We start from the raw sequence: 21,327 nt of genomic DNA on the forward strand, positions 1-21,327 counted from the left end.
GATTCATAGCATATTGCACAGCTCGCTTTGAATGTAGATGTTAAATACACTGCAAATGAGCAACATGACAAATCTGAAATGCTCCTGTTCTAATCAAGGCATAGACGCGTTGTAAATAATTGGTTTATTATGTAGCTTTGTTTTTAATGAGAGCATTCGCGAGAGTGCAGAACTTTGTGCGGAGTGTCATTGAGCTTGTGTTGAAATGCAGATCTCAAACAGTGTAAACCTGCAGTGAGTGACAGCAGTCATTGTAAAGGGAGAGTTTGTCGTGTTGCTCCATTTCTGTGTACAGTTTATTAAAAATGTAATAACAGTTTTGTTTGGTCATATTAATAAGTAGGCCAATGTGAATTTGATTTGTACAAAATAGCAATAAAGTAATTCAGCTTAACTGCTCTAAGTTTGTTTTGGAGGTGTAGCCAACATAAAGAATATGGCATGAATAGCATATTTCAGGAATCACCGTCATTGTTATCGCATCTGCTCTAATAAGACCCATTTGCCACGCAGCTGGTATTAGTAGATTTAACATTTTCACGAATTGCACAAACTCCGATCGCAAATGACTGTTTTTAATTTCCAAAGTGCACCACTGAGGCCAAAAATGATCTAACGATGATCGTACATAAACAAGATCACCATTGAAGATCTAACGGGATCAATGGTCCCCTGTCTCGCCACTAAAGGGCTTACTGAACACAGTAAGTAACTTGGTCAATTTAAATCGGTTGTTAATACGTTTGAAAATTGAATATGTCATATTATTTACTGTATGTGGACTAATAATGTAAGAAGTAATTTAGCAATAATTTAATGTATTTTATACCATAGATATCCATTTAAATATTTGGCCTAACATTAACAAACATTATTACAATATTTAATGCTTAAAAGATGCTTAAAAGAAACTTGAGTGCAGCTCATATCCACCATTGAAATCTGCTACTTACTTTGTGACGTCACGGTAATCTAATATTTTAATCTACATTAATAATCGCGATTACAATATCAAGGGCAATTATTGACAATTATGAATGATGATAATCGTGCAGCCCTAGTACTTATACATTTTCTCACATTATATATCAACAATAGCAGTTTACTTCCATGATTTAGGATGATTGTGTTCATATTAGAAGCAAACTGTACTAGAGTTCACATGAATTGTACACCAGACCACCTCTTACAGCGGACTCCAGTGTGGTTCTGAGTTCGGAAAACAACAGTCCAATCATCAAAACAAACCATACTTTGACTTCAAACGAACCTGGGTGTGCACCAGAAGTGCTAGTGTGAATGTACCCTTAGTTATTTATTCCCCACCACTCACATAACCACCTGCATTGTTTTCTAAAGGAGTGTTTGAATATTTGCATCTTATCTTTAAAGGCATCAATTGTGAGATGTCTTAAGAAGACAAAAAAAAGTCATTGAATAAAGTACATGGCACAAATTGTCCTTAGTGTTTAATTAGTGCTGCCATGATTGCAAACTGTTAAATAGATCAGATATAATCATACCTGGGGCTGTCTTCCCAGTAAGGACCAACTTGCTTGGCTGGTTGCTGGTCTTCTGCTTTTGTGTACGGGGCGGGTACAAGGCTTGTGCCTGCCGTTGTCTCTTCAGCTCTTCCTCACGCTCCTGGGCTGCCCGAATCTCCTCTTCGATCATGGACAGGGTTCTTTGTTTGCGTGATCGCAGCTTGAATGGCCCTGAGGTGACTTCCAATTCCTGAGCACGAGTAACAGCTGCTGTGCTCCTGAGCTCTGCTGCCTCAGAGTACTTACTGAAATAACTGAACTCAGGCTTCTCACTTGGTGGTGGAGAGGGGCTAGGAGGCTTGTAAGTGTTTACTGGTATAACTGGGGCAGCCTGAACTACAGTAATTTGAGGAGTGATGGTCTTCTTCTCTTCCAGGGATGATGGCACTTTAAGAGGTGGCGTGAAAGTAGATTTCTCTTCGAGGAGTTGAGATTGAAGTGGGACAATTTCAGCATGTCCTACTGGGATTGGAGATGACTGTTGGGTAGACCGAAGTGGCTCCCATTTGTCATTCTTTTGGGCAATGGCTTGTTGAATAGCATTTTGGACAAGAATACCAGCATGGTATTCCAGCTCTTCCTCCGTCAAGCTATCGCCCTGATAAGACTCACTCTGCTCACTTGGAGATTTGATACCACTTTCATGTTTCCCATTGATCAATGTTGTGGCCATTGGAGTTGAGGGGAAGGAGAACTCCCCAAGAGAGTGTTCCCAGTAGGCACTCATGGTCTCATTTGATGCACCACTGTCACTAATGTTGTCCATGCTGAAGTCATTGGATAATGTCTCAAGTACAGTGGTGTCCTGTGACTGTAGGGACAGGTCATCTAACCCGGAGTCAATTTCTTCCATATGGTAGGAGCTGTTCAAAGAAGACTGAAACAAATCAGAATCCTCATCCTTTACAATGGTCATCACTGCCTTGGCACAAGTAAAATCATCATTCAACTCATTCTGAGCCGAACCATCTTTGTTTGGTATGACGGATTCTCCAGAGCAGCAATAAATCTTCTCAGCTTTGACTGTGGTAACTTCACTGTCATCATATGATGTGACACTTTCTTGACTGGCAACTGTGACAGAACCGCATGGCCTCTCTACATGCACGACCTCTTGAGGCCTGAAGAAAGGTTTGGCAGAGTAAGTCTGTGGTGCAACATTCCTCTTTGGGGCTGTAGACTGCTTGCTATGCTCCGTCTGCCAAAACTGCTTGCGTGCTGCAGAAAAGTCGATCTCTTCTGTGACTATGTCCTCCTTATTTCCTACTTCAGGTTGGATAAAGGAAGTTGGTTGTCTGGGTGCAGCTTGTGGCACATGGTTGGTTTCTGGTCTCCTCTGCTTCCTCTCCTCATATCTTCTGAGTGACTTCAGTTGCTCTGGCTCCAGCTCCTCTTCCAGTGTCTTTTCCTGATGTGGATTCCACCATTTTGCAGCAATTCCAGGATTTTTCTTGACTGCCTGGCCCCGGATGAGCTCAAGCCTTTCCCTTTCTAGCTCTGCAATCTCCTCCGAAGGTCTGACCTTCTTCACCCGAACTTCTTTCTCTTTTGGAATGTCAAATAGTTTTGATGGTTTCTTCTCCTCGTGAAATGGTCTGAGCTCAAAACGTGCCTTTTTCTTGATTGCAGTCCTTGGTGACTCTGGTGATCTTGCACAGTCATTGTCTATCATTACTGCATGACCATTGGTTTTGATGTTGAAGTTGTCATCAACAAAGGTGGTCTTCTTTTTCCCTTCTATGACAACTTCATGATTGTGTAAAGGGGATGTGTCACAAGTATTAACAGATGGTCCAGTTCCATCAACTCTAATTGGCTTAATCTCAGGGGAACACGTCCCATTTAAAGTCATTTCAGCCCCAGTGTCACAACAGTTGGCCTCTATGACCTCATCTAGGTAGAGGATTTCCTGGGCAACTTCATTGTCCAGTCCTTCTCCCCTGTGTCTCATGCTCTCAGTCTGAGCTTCTAGCTCCATGCCTCTCTCGTCGCCAGATATCACACTCACAGAATCGAAAAAACTTACAGTCTTCAGGCTTCTTTCTCTTTTCAGAGCACTGTCATCCTCTGAGAATACAGGGGACTTCTGGGAAAATAAAAAAAATATAGAGGTCACATTAGTTCAAGCATGCATTCATGGAATCCTTCGTCAAGACAAAACATTGCATGAATCATGTTGTAATTCAGAATGAGGTAGACTTCCTTATTTTTAGTTACCAGTGTAATCAGCAGGGACCAGGGAAGATGCATTTCAAAGGAAATATTGCATGTGATCATCATGCATAATATACTGTACACTGTGATAAGATGTGGGAGATAATGGATTTGTTGATCTCTGACCTGCGCAATCTGATCCTGAGTATTAATAATTTAGGGTCACCTCTCTTAGCAATGGTCTACTCAGCAATGGTATAATGGTGTTGCACAAGTCTTAAGTGAGAGGAAAACATGGGACGTTCACTTCTCTGTCCCCATTAACTCACCCAATATAGTGAAGAATTATGGGACATTAGGTTTATATTATTGAAAGTCCCCATTATCTGCAATGAAACATAAATATACACATACATCTATATTTTTTTTCCCTTTGTTTTATTATTTTTGTTTTATTATTTTACGCTCAATGCAAAAGCAAACAGTTTTATTTGAAGAAAATACTAAAATAAAATAAAAATAAAAAAAACGGTTTTGCATGTCCTAGTTTCCCATATGTCTAATGGGTGTAAGTGGGAAATGGGTCCCAGTTATTTGCTGAATGAAAAACATAGATGTCTGGGCTATTTAAATGCTCTTTATTTGAATAGGAATAATTGTAGGGGTTCTTTCATACTGTGGAACTGGCACTGATAGGCACTGATATCTATAAGTTGTCTTGGAACCCTGTGGGAGATGGCTGAGATGCATTAACAGAATTAAGCTTTAGCTCCTCAGGAGAAAATACCACTTATTACTTTCAGCTTTGCTTAAATGGCTGTTCATTCAGCAGATGGGAAAATCCATTTTTAAAATGAATAACTCTCACAGAGCCTGTTTAACATGATCTAAGGTACTCGCCAATGTTCTACTATTTACTTATTATTAATGCCTAATAATGTTAAGGGACTTTATATGGGACTACCGTTTTGGAGAAGGTACCCTGCTACTATAGTGGCCTGAATTCTGATAACCTACAGAGAACCTCGGAGTATCTTGTTATGCCAGTCATTTAGTATCATGGTAAATAAACACCAATCATGGTACTACCTTGTTGTTTGGAAATGTACCATGGTATTAACATTGTTTTTCATAAATTTGCCTTAGTATTCTTTATTCTACCATCTGATACCATCAAAACTGTCCAGGTCAGGATATGAGTGGCAGGCTGTGTCACATTTAATGTGGCATGAGTTCAGTAAGACCCCTTTTCTTCAGGGTGTGTTTACTAGCATTCAGGCCAAACTCTCACTAAATAATGACATTAAGAATTCAAGTGAACTTCCCTGAAGTCGTGAAAGACAGACAAGGATAGATTTATCAGCAGTGAGTGTGGTATGTAGAAAAACCCATTAAAATCACAGAATATTTATCACTATGGGTTGAGTGTTGCAAAACACTTCATCAGCTCATCAGTTCTGGATCAAAGCCATAATAAAATATTGATCTAGCCCGCATGAGGACCCCATGTGAAAATGAGTGAAAATCTATGTAATATGGGTAAGCAATAACATTTATAGTGGCTGGGAATAGTTCATCACCACATGATCCACAGAATACAGTAATCGGCTCTGCTAAAAAACACAGGAAGCTGGCTATGTAGGCAGGATTTAAAGTCATAATAGGTGCAATTTCCAAAAAGGTAGGCAGTATGATTATGCTGCCTTCTTACATACTTCCCTTTGGCCAAACTTTAAGGCAACAATCTAATGTATCCTTTACGGTGAAGGCAATCCCATAATGTATTGCGACAAACTCCGTTGAAAGAAATACATCCAAAATGGAGAACGAAGCAAGAGAAATATTAATTGTAATATATAATTAAAAATAATAAAACATACCAAAAATAATAACACCACAAGTATAGATCAAAAATAGTTAAATCTTATTAAAGATGGATTGTTTCATCCAGTATTTATGTGTGCTATTTATTTTTAAACTTATATTAGAATGTTATATTGTGAGCTTAGCAACATGCTAATGCTAATAAACTCTATAGAGTGCAACAGATTGGCTTCGGAAGTAAAAATCCCATTAATTTTTCCATAGGGTAACTGATTTAACTTAAAACATTTAAAGACAGACCCATGATCCTGAAGAGAAACGCTTCACCAAACAAACAATCTCTGCAGCGACCGCCAACTCGCATGATGCACTGTGAATGACACAATCGAGTCAGTATCCTTACACTACAAACTACTTAATAGTTGTATGTATGTATCTGAAAATTCTGCAATAAACTATAATTATATTGCTTCTATACTTCACAAAATTAATAGTTTTAGATATTTCCATCGTTTTTAATTCAATTACGTAATTTTCAATGCTTCATGGGAGCGTAGTTCATTCCCTCATGAAAGTACACAGTGTCGTACCTTTGTCTTTTATATGATTTTCAAATACTTTTTTTTGCTTCAAATCAAACTTTATAATCTTGTGATTCACCTCGGAACTGGATGGTTTGTTTTATGACTTAGAACACTTTCATGAAGACTTTGAAAAGCATTTCTAGAACCAAGAAGGTTGAAAAAGTGAAGTGGGCACTTTTACACTCTATTGAAATCAATCGTGATAGCATGAGGATTTGTATGATGCACAGAGTTGCTGGCTATAAAGAGCATTCCAAAATGAGGTTTCTGTTTCAGTAAGGATGCCAACCTCTTCAACTCAATGGGTCCAAAAGGGTGTGCTATATTGCAAAAACAGATTACGCTTAAAATGCTCAAGTCGTCGTAAAAATAAGTCAGGCATATGGGGTATCATTTGAAAGCTTAGAATCTGAACATTGCAGAGATAACCATCTCTTCTGCATTTATGTTACATAAAATGACAAAATAAGGTCTTAGAACATCCGTGACGCAAATAAGCGCCACCTAGTGGTGATGTGGTAGAAATATGAATATAAAAGTGTTTAAAATAGCACTTAAATAGGCAAATCATATGTTAAATGTAAGCTCTACTTCTCAGGAATGTGACTGTACAGTTTTTTTTTTTTTTTATTATTGCCATAATACCAAAGTTTAAAGGATTTTCAAAAGAATCACAAAGTGAAATATGACATGGTAAAACATCAAATACAAATGTAACTTTTATGCACCGATCACTGCTGCTGTAAGCCCCAAATAGCTAAAAACTATATTTCTGCTTTTACCTTAGGCAGTCTAAAAAAATGAGCCATTGTTTACTTGTCTCTGAGCTTTTTTGTGTGAATAATCCAATGTTATATCTTAGATGTCCAGAACAAAATATGCAGTCCCACAGGAAAAGCATGCTAAACAAATCATCTGAATAATATGTATATGAAAAAAATTTGACACATTTTTGGCAGTTGGTCCACAGTATGTGTAAATGGTGAGCTTTTAAATTTGAGTGTGAAAAATCGCTGGTGGCAGCCTTAAAATGCTTCAGAGTCCAAGAGGAGGCAGTAAACAGCACGGCAGCTCTCTAGGTTTTGGAACTGAGCCATTATCTCAGTACTGTCTTGTTGTCATGTTTAAAGCAGGCACATGTGTGCTGTTCAAATACTTCCCTGCTGCAGGTCGTCTCAGTGAGCGTCAAATCGAGTATTAAGACCACAACACATGGAGTTTCCCTTGCTTACCGCCTGTGTTAAGACTGTGTGCTTATGTTTTGGAGGAAATAAATTACTTTTCCCATGAACCATTGTGAGTGCTGTAACTGAATCAGAAATTACTGTATTACAAAGTGGTGTACAGTGGGGACTGTTGTAATCGTTTGTTGCAATTTCCATGGTAACGACTTCTCTGATTGATGGAGCTCTCTTCAGGATTCTGGGTAGTGTAGTTCTTTATCAGGAATTCAAGAATTAAACTCGATTTGTAAAAAATTATGTTGAAATCACACTGACTTGTGGCTATTTCAGAATCATATCTGATCACTTATCATCCTCAGAGCTCCTGGTAGCTGTGTCTTGCAAGTTTTATAAATTATCACTAAAGATGAATTTCTTTATGGAGAAAATTAATGGGAATTTTACATACCTGATGGTTGTGCTCTATTCTGAGCTTTACTATCCACATACATTTTCTGTCTCTCTCATTTGTATAAATGTATTTATCCTAAGAGATTTTAGAAGAAACAATGCATACGAAACAACTAAGAATGTTAAATCTCCTGAGCTTTGAATAAGCAACCTCTGAGCAATAAAATTCTCTCTGTGCTTTCCAATAACCACAAGTTATTTAATAACCACAAATCCTTCTAGGCTATTTTTATGGTGGCTGTACATTAAATCGATACTCCCTAGAGTCTGGGGCCCTGAGCACTCAGATGTGAAGGGACATCAGTGTATTCTTTGAGGAACAGATGGACACATACTCTCTCTGCGGATGTTGTGAAACTCCTCTGACATTCCCGGCATAGCTCAGCTGTCTTCCAGGCTCCGGCCGCCTAATACAAGTGATGAAGTATACACAGCCCTGCCTCATGTAATTAAACTGTGTTTGTGTGTGTGTGTGTGTGTGTGTGTGTGCATGCTTGAAGGTGTATATAAACCTACAAAAGGCAAGATAGATTAAGGTAAACTCCATCTATATATACGACATTCGAGTTAATGTGTTTTTGGGCATATTGCCATACATTTTTCATCTCTCTTTGAAACAGTTCCATTTATGCCTCTGTCTGTCCCACATTCCACATGTTGTTGCCCTCACAGCATCTGGAAGTTGTTAGTTGGACCGACACAATTAACACAACCAGGCCATTTTGCTACATTTGGGGCCTTAATTTCTCTTTAAATACAATGACTCCAAAAATATTTGGACTCTTAAACCACACTTAAAAATGTGTCAATGCCATTGGATTAGATGTCAAACCAAGTGGCATCTGCTAAAGCTTATATCAGAACTAAACATCTTTGGCCACTTTTCTAACTTTTCTTGGCAATTTTTGCTGTTACTTTTAATCAAATGGTGTCACAGTGATTTATAATGGCAGTATAAAGTAAGTTCCCCTCAAGTTCACACAGGTGTCCTAGCTGAGTAACCAATGGTGTTGTTCATCACATTAACTATGGACATATTTGACAACCAGAAAGTGTCACAATAGCTTTTTCCTTCATTGTGAACAGTTTACCATGGTTAATTTTCTTAAGGGATGGATAAACATATTGGGAGGGAAAGCTAAACTTTTTCAGAAAATCATGGTTACAGTACAGTATGGTTACAGTATAAAACCATGGTCAATTTGTGGTTATAGTTTTACTACAAATACCATAGTTAAACTATAGTTACTGTAGTAAAAACATGGTAAATTCTGTGGTAAATATAGGTTTTACTACAAATACTATTGCTCAAATACAGTATATACAGTATTAAAACCATGTTTAATTTTCATAAGACATGAATAAAGCTATTGCAGGAAACCTAAATTAATTGTGAAGGAATGCAAAACTATTGCTAGGGAATGCAAATTTGTTTGTGAGGAAATGCAAAACTATCTTTGGGGGCTGCATAGAAAAGTGTGCTTGTGCGGTTATTCAAATAAATGCCACTCGGTTTGAAAATTTTGTAATCTAACACAAAGAAATTCATACATTTTTTGAGTGTGGCATGAGTGTCCATACTTTGAAGAAATAAAAAGAGATCCCTAAATATTCAACAGTTACGCAAGTTGCCTCTAATCTAGTATGACTTTCAACAGCTCATAGCACAGGCAGTACAGACTCACCCATCACATCACACTGATGATAAAAGACTCCTGAAATAAGATTATTAACTCTGTCACTGCGCAACTCAGTGAACTCAAGACTTTCAAAGAGAGTGCTGAGAGTTAAAACAAACACACTTTAAGACATGAATTAACCATGCTGGAAGAAAAATGGTAAATGAGATCTCCTTGATATCTCAATTGGTATCTAAAAAAAAAAACAAACAAAAAAAAACTTGATCCAAAAGTAAAACAAATGTATTTTTCTTACCTTATTGGCAAAAAAATAAAATAAAAAAAAAATTAATAATAATCTTGTTTTAAGTGCATAAACCCCACTAAATTCTGTCTATAAAAAATAGTAAGATTTCTCTGAAAACAAGACTTAATATCTTGTCATTTTTCTTGTTTTAAGGATGTTTAGATATTTTTTAAAAGGAAAATAAGACAAAAAATATCTTTGCAGTGAAGATACCAAATTCAAATTTGCAAACATACCAGATTTCAATATTAACTCAAATAAAATAAATAAATAAATAAATAAATAAAATAAAAAACCCAATTTTATAGCTCTATACTTTTACTGTATGTTAACAATTTTCACATTTGTGCCTGTTTTTTAATTCTCCCAAGGAATGTTTGGAGAACCATCTTGGACAATGTTGATATGCTTCAATAAAACATAACTAAGACCTCTATTAAATCTCCTGAGCTATGAAAGAGCAACCTCTGAGCAATACAATATTCCTTTGGACTGATTCAAAACATATCTGAAACTCCAAAAGCAACTGTATAGGAATATAGCATGTCACAGTGCAAGATATGTCAACTCCGAACAAAATTCCAAAAAATGAATTATTAAAGATGTCCTTGCTTACCTTTTGCATACTTTTGCAAATTTGTAATTCAGGCACAAATCCAATACAAATTGTCACTTGTAATTGTCACTTATAAATCCATAACAAAAGAAACAGTCCTGCCTCTATACCACAAACTATAAACCACTGAGGAGACCCAGAGCAACCCTAACAACACAACATAGGGCTTTTCCTGACCACTACTACCAATCCCCCCCACCCCACCCCACCCCATCCCACCTCACCCACTTCCTTATGCATGTGCGTGTATTATAGTGCCTATGCCTTACTCACCCCATACCACTGTTTCCGTCTGCTCTCCTACATTGCCTCACTCTCTTCTCTCTGTCCCTCAGAGTCAAAATTCTTGCTCTGTCTAGATATTGGCTATGATGTCATGAGCAAAGAGGATCTGGTTTAAAATAGGTGGGGGTGTGGTCTCCACCCATGCTTACACAAAGACCCTCTCTGTCAGAGCCAGCCCCCTGGACACACTCTCCCCTTCACCGATCCGGCTGGATGGAGTCAACACGACCTCCTCACACTTCAAACTACTCTACAATGGGCAGCAGACACCCAGCAAGGAAAGGAACAGTGCTCCTGGGTGGGTTCCTGTCTTTGAGTGGAACCCTGTTGAGTTCTGACTCAAAACCAACATAAAAATATTTCTTCCTATCTGCATTCTCTCCCTTGTACACCCAGTAGGCAAGAAATCCTGCATTCCTCATGCAACACTCACTCAGAAAAGGGGTGGGTGGTATAAACAGAATCAGCGTGAGTAATGTAGTATCACAGTAACTGGAATGTATATATCATAATATGGATATTTATGGAAATTCAATGGAAAAATGGTTGATATATTAAAGGTCATATGTGTATTTTTTCGATGTTAAAATATTTTCTCATATGTTAGGTTAATATGCAGACACAACTACAGGTGCATCTCAATGAATTAGAATGTCGTGGAAAAGTTCATTTATTTCAGTAATTCAACTCAAATTGTGAAACTCGTGTATTAAATAAATTCAATGCACACAGACTGAACTAGTTTAAGTCTTTGGTTCTTTTAACTGTGATGATTTTGGCTCACATTTAACAAAAACCCACCAATTCACTATCTCAAAAAATTAGAATATGGTGACATGCCAATCAGCTAATCAACTCAAAACACCTGCAAAGGTTTCCTGAGCCTTCAAAATGGTCTCTCAGTTTGGTTCACTAGGCTACACAATCATGGGGAAGACTGCTAATCTGACAGTTGTCCAGAAGACAATCATTGACACCCTTCACAAGGAGGGTAAGCCACAAACATTCATTGCCAACGAAGCTGGCTGTTCACAGGGTGCTGTATCCAAGCATGTTAACAGAAAGTTGAGTGGAAGGAAAAAGTGTGGAAGAAAAAGATGCACAACCAACCGAAAGAACCGCAGCCTTATGAGGATTGTCAAGCAAAATCGATTCAAGAATTTGGGTGAACTTCACAAGGAATGGACTGAGGCTGGGGTCAAGGCATCAAGAGCCACCACACACAGACGTGTCAAGGAATTTGGCTACAGTTGTCGTATTCCTCTTGTTAAGCCACTCCTGAACCACAGACAATGTCAGAGGCGTCTTACCTGGGCTAAGGAGAAGAAGAACTGGACTGTTGTCCAGTGGTCCAAAGTCCTCTTTTCAGATGAGAGCAAGTTTTGTATTTCATTTGGAAACCAAGGTCCTAGAGTCTGGAGGAAGGGTGGAGAAGCTCATAGCCCAAGTTGCTTGAAGTCCAGTGTTAAGTTTCCACAGTCTGTGATGATTTGGGTTGCAATGTCATCTGCTGGTGTTGGTCCATTGTGTTTTTTGAAAACCAAAGTCACTGCACACATTTACCAAGACATTTTGGAGCACTTCATGCTTCCTTCTGCTGACCAGCTTTTTAAAGATGCTGATTTCATTTTCCAGCAGGATTTGGCAGCTGCCCACACTGCCAAAAGCACCAAAAGTTGGTTAAATGACCATGGTGTTGGTGTGCTTGACTGGCCAGCAAACTCACCAGACCTGAACCCCATAGAGAATCTATGGGGTATTGTCAAGAGGAAAATGAGAAACAAGAGACCAAAAAATGCAGATGAGCTGAAGGCCACTGTCAAAGAAACCTGGGCTTCCATACCACCTCAGCAGTGCCACAAACTGATCACCTCCATGCCACGCCGAAATGAGGCAGTAATTAAAGCAAAAGGAGCCCCTACCAAGTATTGAGTACATATACAGTAAATTAACATACTTTCCAGAAGGCCAACAATTCACTAAAAATATTTTTTTTATTGGTCTTATGATGTATTCTAATTTTTTGAGATAGTGAATTGGTGGGTTTTTGTTAAATGTGAGCCAAAATCATCACAATTAAAAGAACCAAAGACTTAAACTACTTCAGTCTGTGTGCATTGAATTTATTTAATACATGAGTTTCACAATTTGAGTTGAATTACTGAAATAAATGAACTTTTCCACAACATTCTAATTTATTGAGATGCACCTGTATAAGCAGGGCCACCACTCCCTAGACGCAGATCACGCAGTCTGAAAATCACACACACTATAAGATATACCAATTTATACACACCAATATCAAATTAAAATATTGAATACTGTCCCTCATGTCTGCATTTGCAGTACATTAGGGGGAATCCCAGAGTTTGACTGAGAGGGAAACCCCACTATTGCAGAGCAATTCCACTGCAGGTTGCAAAGGAAAGTTAATTAAACAAACACAGCAACAACTCTAGAATGTCTGAAAATAAAGTAAAACAACAGAGAATAAAAAATAGTGAAGTCATCATCCGATGCACTGCTTGTTATTTACTCCAGCATCGCAGGGACACTACGTTGCTCTGGAGAAAGCTGCTTACTGACCTAGCTGCATGTATATGAGGGTAAAGAGTATGCTGCTAACTCATGTACACACATATGCCACTTCAAGGTGCAGTCAGTAATGAAAAGAATTTTGAAACAGGTATAAAAATCATTAGCACTCACATGAGATGAGGACTCCAGTCTTATCAGTGACCTTATAAAAGCTGTTTTATTATATATGTGAAGGGTCCGCACATGGGGGCTGCCTTGTTGAAATCACATGACCAGCCGTATACTACTCGCTTAATCTCAGTAACTTCCCTTTTATTGGACACTTTCACTCATGGATTAAATTAATCATGGCTGATTGTGTTATATTGAATTTCTACAACGTCATATGTAACTGAAAACAATTTATTTTGAATGTTGCTTTATCCACGCCCCTAGGTGTCGCTGTAAGTCCAAGATGATACAATTAAAAAAGTGAATAGGTGTTCCTCATGCAGCTTTCTCTCAATAAATGGCTAGTGTCCATGTAAACAAGCTGAATGATTTATAATGCATTTGGAAATGATCGTTAATGAACCCCATTTATAAACCTTCAACAAAGGGATCATTGGTGTAAAGTGTTACTGGAACTTGTTTGAGTGGCCTTACCAGCTCGACACAGTAAAACTAGCTCAACCAATGGTGTAAGTTTCGGGCAGTATTTGCTGTTTGTTGACCAATGGCAGATGAGGGAGTGTTTGGGAAACTTGTTTGTAAACAGTAATTTGCAATTTCTTTTGGCAATGCTAGAGGCGCAGAATTACACACTTTGCCTTAAAAAAGTAACCAAGTGGTATTTTGTCCTTTTATTTGGAACTTGGATACAAACCAGAAGATAAGAATATTTAAAACAATTGAATTATACAGGGGCCTGGGTAGCTCAGAGAGTATTGACACTGTCTACCACCCATGGAGTCACGAGTTCAAATCCAGGGCATGCTGAGTGACTCCAATCAGGTCTCCTAAGCAACCAAAATGGGGTAACCTCCTCGTGGTTGCAATAATGTGGTTCTCGCTCTCGGTGGGGCACGTGGTGAGTTGTGCGTCGATGCCACGGAGAATAGCGTGAAGCCTCCACAGGCGCTATGTCTCCGCGGTAACGTGCTTAACAAGCCACGTGATAAGATGCGTGGATTGACAGTCTCAGACACGGGGGCAACTGAGATTCGTCATCCACCACCCGGATAGAGGCGAGTCACCACACCTCCACGAGGACCTAGAGCGCATTGGGAATTGGGCATTCCATATTGGGGAGAAAAGGGGAGAAAAAAATAAAATAAAAAAATTTGAATTATACAGTAGGTGTCACATTACATATGAACTGGTAAAAACAAAACACTCAAAACAGAAAAAGTAACATTATAAAACATCATGGTTACTTTCATAACCTCCGTTCCCTGATGGAGGGAACGAGACGTTGTGTCGATGTAGTGACACTAGGGGTCACACTTGGGAGCCCCAAACACCTCTGCTTTTTGAAAAAAGGAATTTGCATGCCACTCCCCCAGACATACGGGTATAAAAGGAGCTGGTATGCAACCACTCATTCAGGTTTTGTGCTGAGGAGCCGAGACAAGGTCCTGGCCATTTCAGCGGGTAGTTCAGTGTTGTGGCAAGAGGGACACAATGTCTCATTCCCTCCATCAGTGAACGGAGGTTATGAAAGTAACCAGGACGTTCCCTATCTGTCACTCACTCGACGTTGTGTCGATGTAGTGACACTAGGGGTCCCTATACAAAACGCCACAACTAGCTGAACTGTGTTACGTAGATTGGCGGTGTGAGACAGGCAGACCGCCGTGTGCCTCGTAGCCAGTGCACCAGGCCATCTCCGTAACCTCCCCTAACACTCTTATGAGCGTCGAACGGTACTTTGGGAACAAGTCGACTGCCCAACTAATAGGGACAGGCTAGCACAGCCATGGCCTATTTTCCTCTTTTTTCTCCCAAAAAAGAGTGGAATTTGTTAACCGACTGGGGGCCATAAATGTCTACGTCGGTGGGGGCGGGGGGATGGGGGGGGATGTCACCATGGGGACCACACCCAGCCCAGAGAAGGGCGGGTATTTTGAGTGGAAATATGTCACATGGTCTTACCGAGTCTTGTCGGAAGTATGTCATGTGGAGAAGTCGCATGGTAGGTCCTACCCGAGGGGGGAGGAGGAAGGACCCTCTTTCTCAGGGATGGGGCACCATCTGGCACCCACAACCAGACCTCTGGAATCTCCACATCTGGCCCCTGGACGGGACGCAGAAGACCTAAGTGGCCTACCACCCGCGGTGGTAGACATGATCACTCAGGCTAGGGCTCCCTCTACGAGGCGCCTGTATGCCTTGAAGTGGCGTCTGTTCGCTAAGTGGTGTTCTCCCCGATGCGAAGACCCCCAGAGATGTGCAGTCGGATAGATGCTTTCCTTCCTGCAGGAGAGGCTGGAGGGGCAGCTGTCCCCCTCCACCTTGAAGGTGTATGTAGCCGCTGTTTCAGCTCATCACGATACAGTAGATGGTAAGTACTTGGGGAAGCATGACTTGATCATCAGGTTCCTGAGAGGCGCTAGGAGGTTGAATCCCTCCAGACTATGCCTCGTCCCCTCGTGGGACCTCTCTGTAGTCCTTCGGGGTCTACAGGGAGCTCCCTTTGAGGGAACGGAAGTTACGAAAGTAACCAGGACATTTTTTCTGGTTGCAAAGTGTATCAAGATTGAAAAATAAATAAATAAATGTCTTATTATTGAATATTGATGTAGCAACATAAATCGGAAAGTTGTTTAGATTGAAATTCATAAAAAAGTGTGCAAGAGGGCCTTTTACTCCACATTTGTATATTGTGTAAATCGGGGGTTTTCAAAGTCTTAAACAGTAAGCCCCCCTCTGACAAAATGTACAAGACCGCGAAGATTTACTTGCTTGAAGATTTACATACAATAATGTTGTATATAGGCCTATACAATAGACAAGTTAATAATAAATAAGATAACCTATGCTACTGTAAATGTCGAAAATATCTTTCTTCCACTAAAAACATTAGTACATTCTGGCCACTTATTTTAAGTTTTATCGGGTATTTTCCTCTATTATTATATTATTAAAATGTCATTCATGACAGACTCATTCAGCAATACGTCATACACTGGTGCGTGACTAACGGCTATAAATATTTCTAGTAATTATAATAAACCGTACTCTGCATTATTTTTATTGAAAATACATGTTTACTCTTATGACAATGGAACTACTTAACTGTTTTTAGCCTATATTTGTGAAAAATTGTATATATGGCTTTATAGTAGATTTGCGAGTGTACAGGACATGTTTTGAGCGAGCACATGCACTCTATGAGCGAGAGCAGGGAGATTGCATATATTTGAGAGCGTGCTTTTAGTTTTGAGCGAGAACGAAGGAAATCCGCGTGCGAGCGGAGAGGCTCGCGCAACCGGTACATCATGGATGTGCTCTCGCATGATATGCATTCGTTCACGGCATTTAATTGTATTATAACGACATAAAGCTACAGTCTATTAAGCTATTAATTTTCATTTATCATGACAATACATTTTCTTGTGTTTATGTATCTTTTGATTTTACTTGGTGAATTTATCATCAATCTCTGTGCCTTCCCTGACCAGCTCTGTTACTCCCCTGGGGAGGCGTGCCTCCCAGTTTGAAAACCGTGGGTGCAGATAAAGGGGCAATAGTTATAGGGCAAATTTGTCAACTTATGCAAATACTTTTGAGACAACAAGACGCCTTTTTGAGTAACAAATAAGGATAATGCTTATTCAGAATAAAAAGGGTGCACCATTTCCTGTTAATTTCAATTTTATTTCACATTTCATAACATCTCAAGTATTCTATAAACAAATTATTCTCTATGGTAATTGGATCAGTCAATGTAAACCCACTTTCTTTATAACAACATTCATCATAACAAATTTATTCCCCCCACTTAAGAAAAACAAATGTAAAATGTAACCTCCAGATGGCGTTCAACACTGATTCAGCGAATACTTCCTGATTTCAGTGCAGGGCAAGAACCCAGGTCTCCCATGCTGCTGACGAAAAACTTTTTTGCACCAATTGCACCACAAGATAAGGTAGACAGTTGAACTGATGCAAAAATGTCTGATGGGATATGATGCTTATCAGTAACTCGGCATTATGGGGCTGAAGTCAGCGGCTGGAACATTCAAAAGAAACATTCCCACTTCCCATGTGATCATATTGCATGGATCATGAAAACTGTGCAGTGCATTGTGACAAACAGGTGTTTAGTAACAACATAATCCCACGAGAGGTCGGCATGTTGTTTCCGATAGCTCGGGTACACTAGGATTGGCGGCATTATGCCGACTCATGGACCGCTGTCATCTCCAATAAGATATGTTTGGATCGGCTCTAGTGCGATTGCTTTCCCCTGTGGCGTACCTGGAAGCGCATAACATCCAGGATGTATGTCGCACCAGCAGCGGGGTAGACCAGGGTTTGGATCATGTGTCAAGACCAGGGAGTGATTGCGTTCGCATAATCAATGACGAGCGCGATTTGCACGTTGCATTTTCACCTCTAACATTAAATTTTAACTACACTGATGGTTATGGATAGGCATGTTTGGGTTGGGTGGTAGACTTTATAAAACAGGCATTTCTCTTCACTGCATTAATGCCTGTACAGCTGAAAACTAGCTTCACAGCCCCTATATGTATATTACACACGGAAAACGGTGTTCACTCGTGCCCATATGCCCAACAACACTTACCGCTTTGGTCACTGGGGACAATGCTTCAAATTTTGAAATCCACTATTCACAATCAGCCATGATTAATTTAATCCAAGAGTGAAAGTGGTCAATAACAAGATGGTTACTGAGATAAAGCAAGTAGTATTCTGGTCATGTGATTTTAAAATGGCACCCCCCATGAGGGCACCCCTGCCCCATGTAGAATAAAAGAGCTTTAATAAAGTTACTGATCCTCATCTCATGTGAGTGGTCATGATTTTATATGTTTCAAAATAATAATTCATTTCTTTAGGAGTAAAAACTTTTTAATGGGGAAAAACTTTAAATGGAAACTGTGTGCTACTTTCAATAACATTGAATCACCAATAAAATCTGACAGCATACAACGGTATCAAAAATTTAGCTTCTACAACTCAGATCAGGCCAAAAAAAGCCTGAATATTCTGTTTGGTCCAGCTAATGCAGATGTACATTCTAGCATAAGAACTGTTGTAAAGACCAGGGGCCTCGTGTATAAAACTCTGCTTAGATTTCTCCGTAGAAGTGTGCGTAAGCACAAAAGTCAGAACCTGCGCATAGTTCCCTTAATATAACCCAGTTAGCGGAAGATTGTGTGTACATGCACGTGATTCATTACCCACCCCGTCTCCTCCCCAAAATAACCATATATGGAATGTACAATGCCTGTTTTTACTATGCATATCCTTATCTGCATACAATTACCAGATGCATTTCACCATCCAGACACATGATTACTGTGTTTAACAGTACGAGAAACTGTAGAAAAGTTTTTTTATAAGAGATAAGACCACAAATGTCACATGTGCCCAAAGGTTAGATGCTGCACCATAGAGAAACATTATTTATTAAGATATGAACTTGTTTTCAAAGAATATATCTTGAATATCCCTTGGTAAAATGTTTTTATCTTTGCAGACATAAATCTACCCTAAGCAATTTTGCTTTTCATATGATGACATGGCAAAGTTCTCCAAACGCAGCACATCCCAAACCAATATTTCCCTTTTTCAGCTTATATTGGAATGCCTTTTTAAATAGTTACATACAAATAATATAGCCTTCTATTGTCTTAACGATTACTTCTGTTTCAAGTGCTTAACTATATAGTTTTTTTTTATTCTAAATGTGAATTAAATGAAAATCAGAGTTTATAATCAGTCTGTTCAGTTCATTATTTTTCCAGCTGGAGTCACCAATTCACACACACCAGTTGAAGAGTGCGTACGCACAGTCAAGAGTGTCCCGACGGTGCGCACATATTTACGGCAAGTTTTATTTTTATAAATCACGATATGTTCGTGGGAAATTGCTTACGCACATTTCAATGCCCATTTTGTGCGTACGCAACATTTATAAATCAGGCCCCAGTTGATGTCTTTTCCAATAAGGCGAATGGCTCGTAAAAATGAAAGGTGGGACTGAATTTCCTACAGCTGCCATGATGAGCATTGTAATTTCTCCCATTCATTTACTGTATCAACTCGGACCATACCAGGTCTAAATCAGATTGGGTCATTTACAAACTCTACTAAAGAAACTAGACTTTTAGTGAATGGGGTTGGGAATGATATTGTCAAGACCTAATGGCAAAAATTATCCATAGTGACTGACTGCCGCTGTGAACAATATCGACCGACCAAATATTAACTAACTCTTACAATACAAAACTCTGTACTCTGTTTATACTGTAACTCTGTACAAAAATGTCATAGCATGGCCAGTGTGGTCCTCAATCTCTTGGTTAACCTGCTTTCCGAGCCCAGTGGGAGAGGAGAAATAGAGCACATGTTCTACTCTAAATTTGGCAGTCAGGTTACAGGCAGCTGGCTCTGTGGTAAACCCTGCTTTTCAGCAAAGCTAGTCTTATGGATGGCTTCTCCAGAACAGAAACAGCTAGACTGCATTTTCACCTTAATTATATGTCTACATGCTATAGTGATGTCAACTAAAATAAACATGAGTGATACTATGAGAACCATCATATCATCCTTTGCTGATCTTACTAAGTTAATGAGCTCAACATAAAAAGCTCAAAGAATTATGTCATTAGCATTACAATATTAGTTGGCAAAAGGATACTTGGCTGCAAAGACAAAGAAGTTCTAGCAAAAGTTTCTAGAAATTATTAAAAGGACAGAAATGAACCCTGTGAGCAAAGATGACAGTGTTCTGCTGCTCCTGAACAAAGCGTACCCAACTGTCCATTTGTAACATGCTGTAATTTTGAGAAATTACATTTGAGATAAAAAAAAAATTTAAAAAACCCCCCAAAGCCATCGCACAGAAAGTAACATTCCATAAGTCGGCATGCAGACCTCAGCAGTGCACATCCAAGCAGAGTCTCCTGGAGGGCATCTGATCTGAAAATGAGGTTAGCATCAGAAGCAATATGGGTCTACTGCTTGATAGCTGATGAGGTGAGAGAGGTTGTTTGCTTATATCCACTTGTTCATGAACACTTAGTGCACTTAATAACTCCTTCAAAAAAGAAGAAATTATGATGAAGTCTAAAACGTAAGTTTAGCAAGTTTGTACTCTTCATACATTAATGTCTGAAAATTACAATGTAAAATTCCTGGCTTGGGAAAAATTAGGTTTATTAAAGTCAACATGAAATCAAAACGGATCTTTTTAAAAAAAAAAAAAAAAATTATTTAGACTATGATCCTGGCCTTATTATGCATGGTTTATCTGTGCTCGTTCTTCCAAATAATAATAATAATTTATATATATATATATATATATATATATATATATATATATATATATATATATATATATATATTATATACATATATATATATATATATATATATATATATATATATATATATATATATATATATATATATATATAAATAAAATTGTCATTTAAAGCATTTATTTGCAGAAAATGACAACTGGTCAACATAACAAAAAAGATGCAGTGTTTTCAGACCTCGAATAATGCAAAGATAACAAGTTCATATTCATTTGTAAACAACACAATACTAATGTTTTAACTTGGGAAGAGTTCAGAAATCAATATTTGGTGGAATAACCCTGATTTTCAATCACAGCTTTCATACATCTTGGCATGCTCTCTACCAGTCTTTCACATTGCTGTTGGGTGACTTTATGCCACTCCTGGCACAAAAATTCAAGCATCTTGGCTTTGTTTGATGGCTTGTGGCCATCCATCTTCCTCTTGATCACATTCCAGAGGTTTTCAGTGGTGTTCAGGTTTGGAAATTGGGCTGGCCATGTCAGGGTCTTGATCCGGTGGTCCTCCATCCACACCTTGATTGACCTGGCTGTGTGGTATGGAGCATTGTCCTGCTGTAAAAACCAATCTTCAGAGTTTGGTGAACATTGTCAGAGCAGAAGGAAGCAAGATTTCTTCCAGGAGAAGATTCATGGCTTGATTCATGCATCCCTCACAAAGACG

The 21,327-nt window shown here is 38.9% G+C and overlaps 1 protein-coding gene across 4 annotated transcripts in view; it reads right to left on the minus strand.

Moving 5' to 3' along the window:
- Positions 1 to 21,327, minus strand: part of LOC127432338 (A-kinase anchor protein 2-like) — a 71,706-nt gene that overhangs the window by 21,407 nt on the left and 28,972 nt on the right. For 2 of the 4 annotated variants that reach the window (XM_051683265.1, XM_051683268.1), the window contains one exon: positions 1,524 to 3,630. In XM_051683265.1, coding sequence (XP_051539225.1) covers positions 1,524 to 3,630 — 2,107 coding nt within the window. Of the gene's footprint in view, positions 1 to 1,523; positions 3,631 to 10,282; positions 10,422 to 10,555; positions 10,794 to 21,327 lie in introns of those variants that run through there. The other 2 variants (XM_051683267.1, XM_051683266.1) reach the window with 2 other exon arrangements.

This window comes from Myxocyprinus asiaticus, chromosome 42 (assembly GCF_019703515.2).
Source record: "Myxocyprinus asiaticus isolate MX2 ecotype Aquarium Trade chromosome 42, UBuf_Myxa_2, whole genome shotgun sequence".
In the NCBI taxonomy this organism is placed as follows: domain Eukaryota; kingdom Metazoa; phylum Chordata; class Actinopteri; order Cypriniformes; family Catostomidae; genus Myxocyprinus; species Myxocyprinus asiaticus.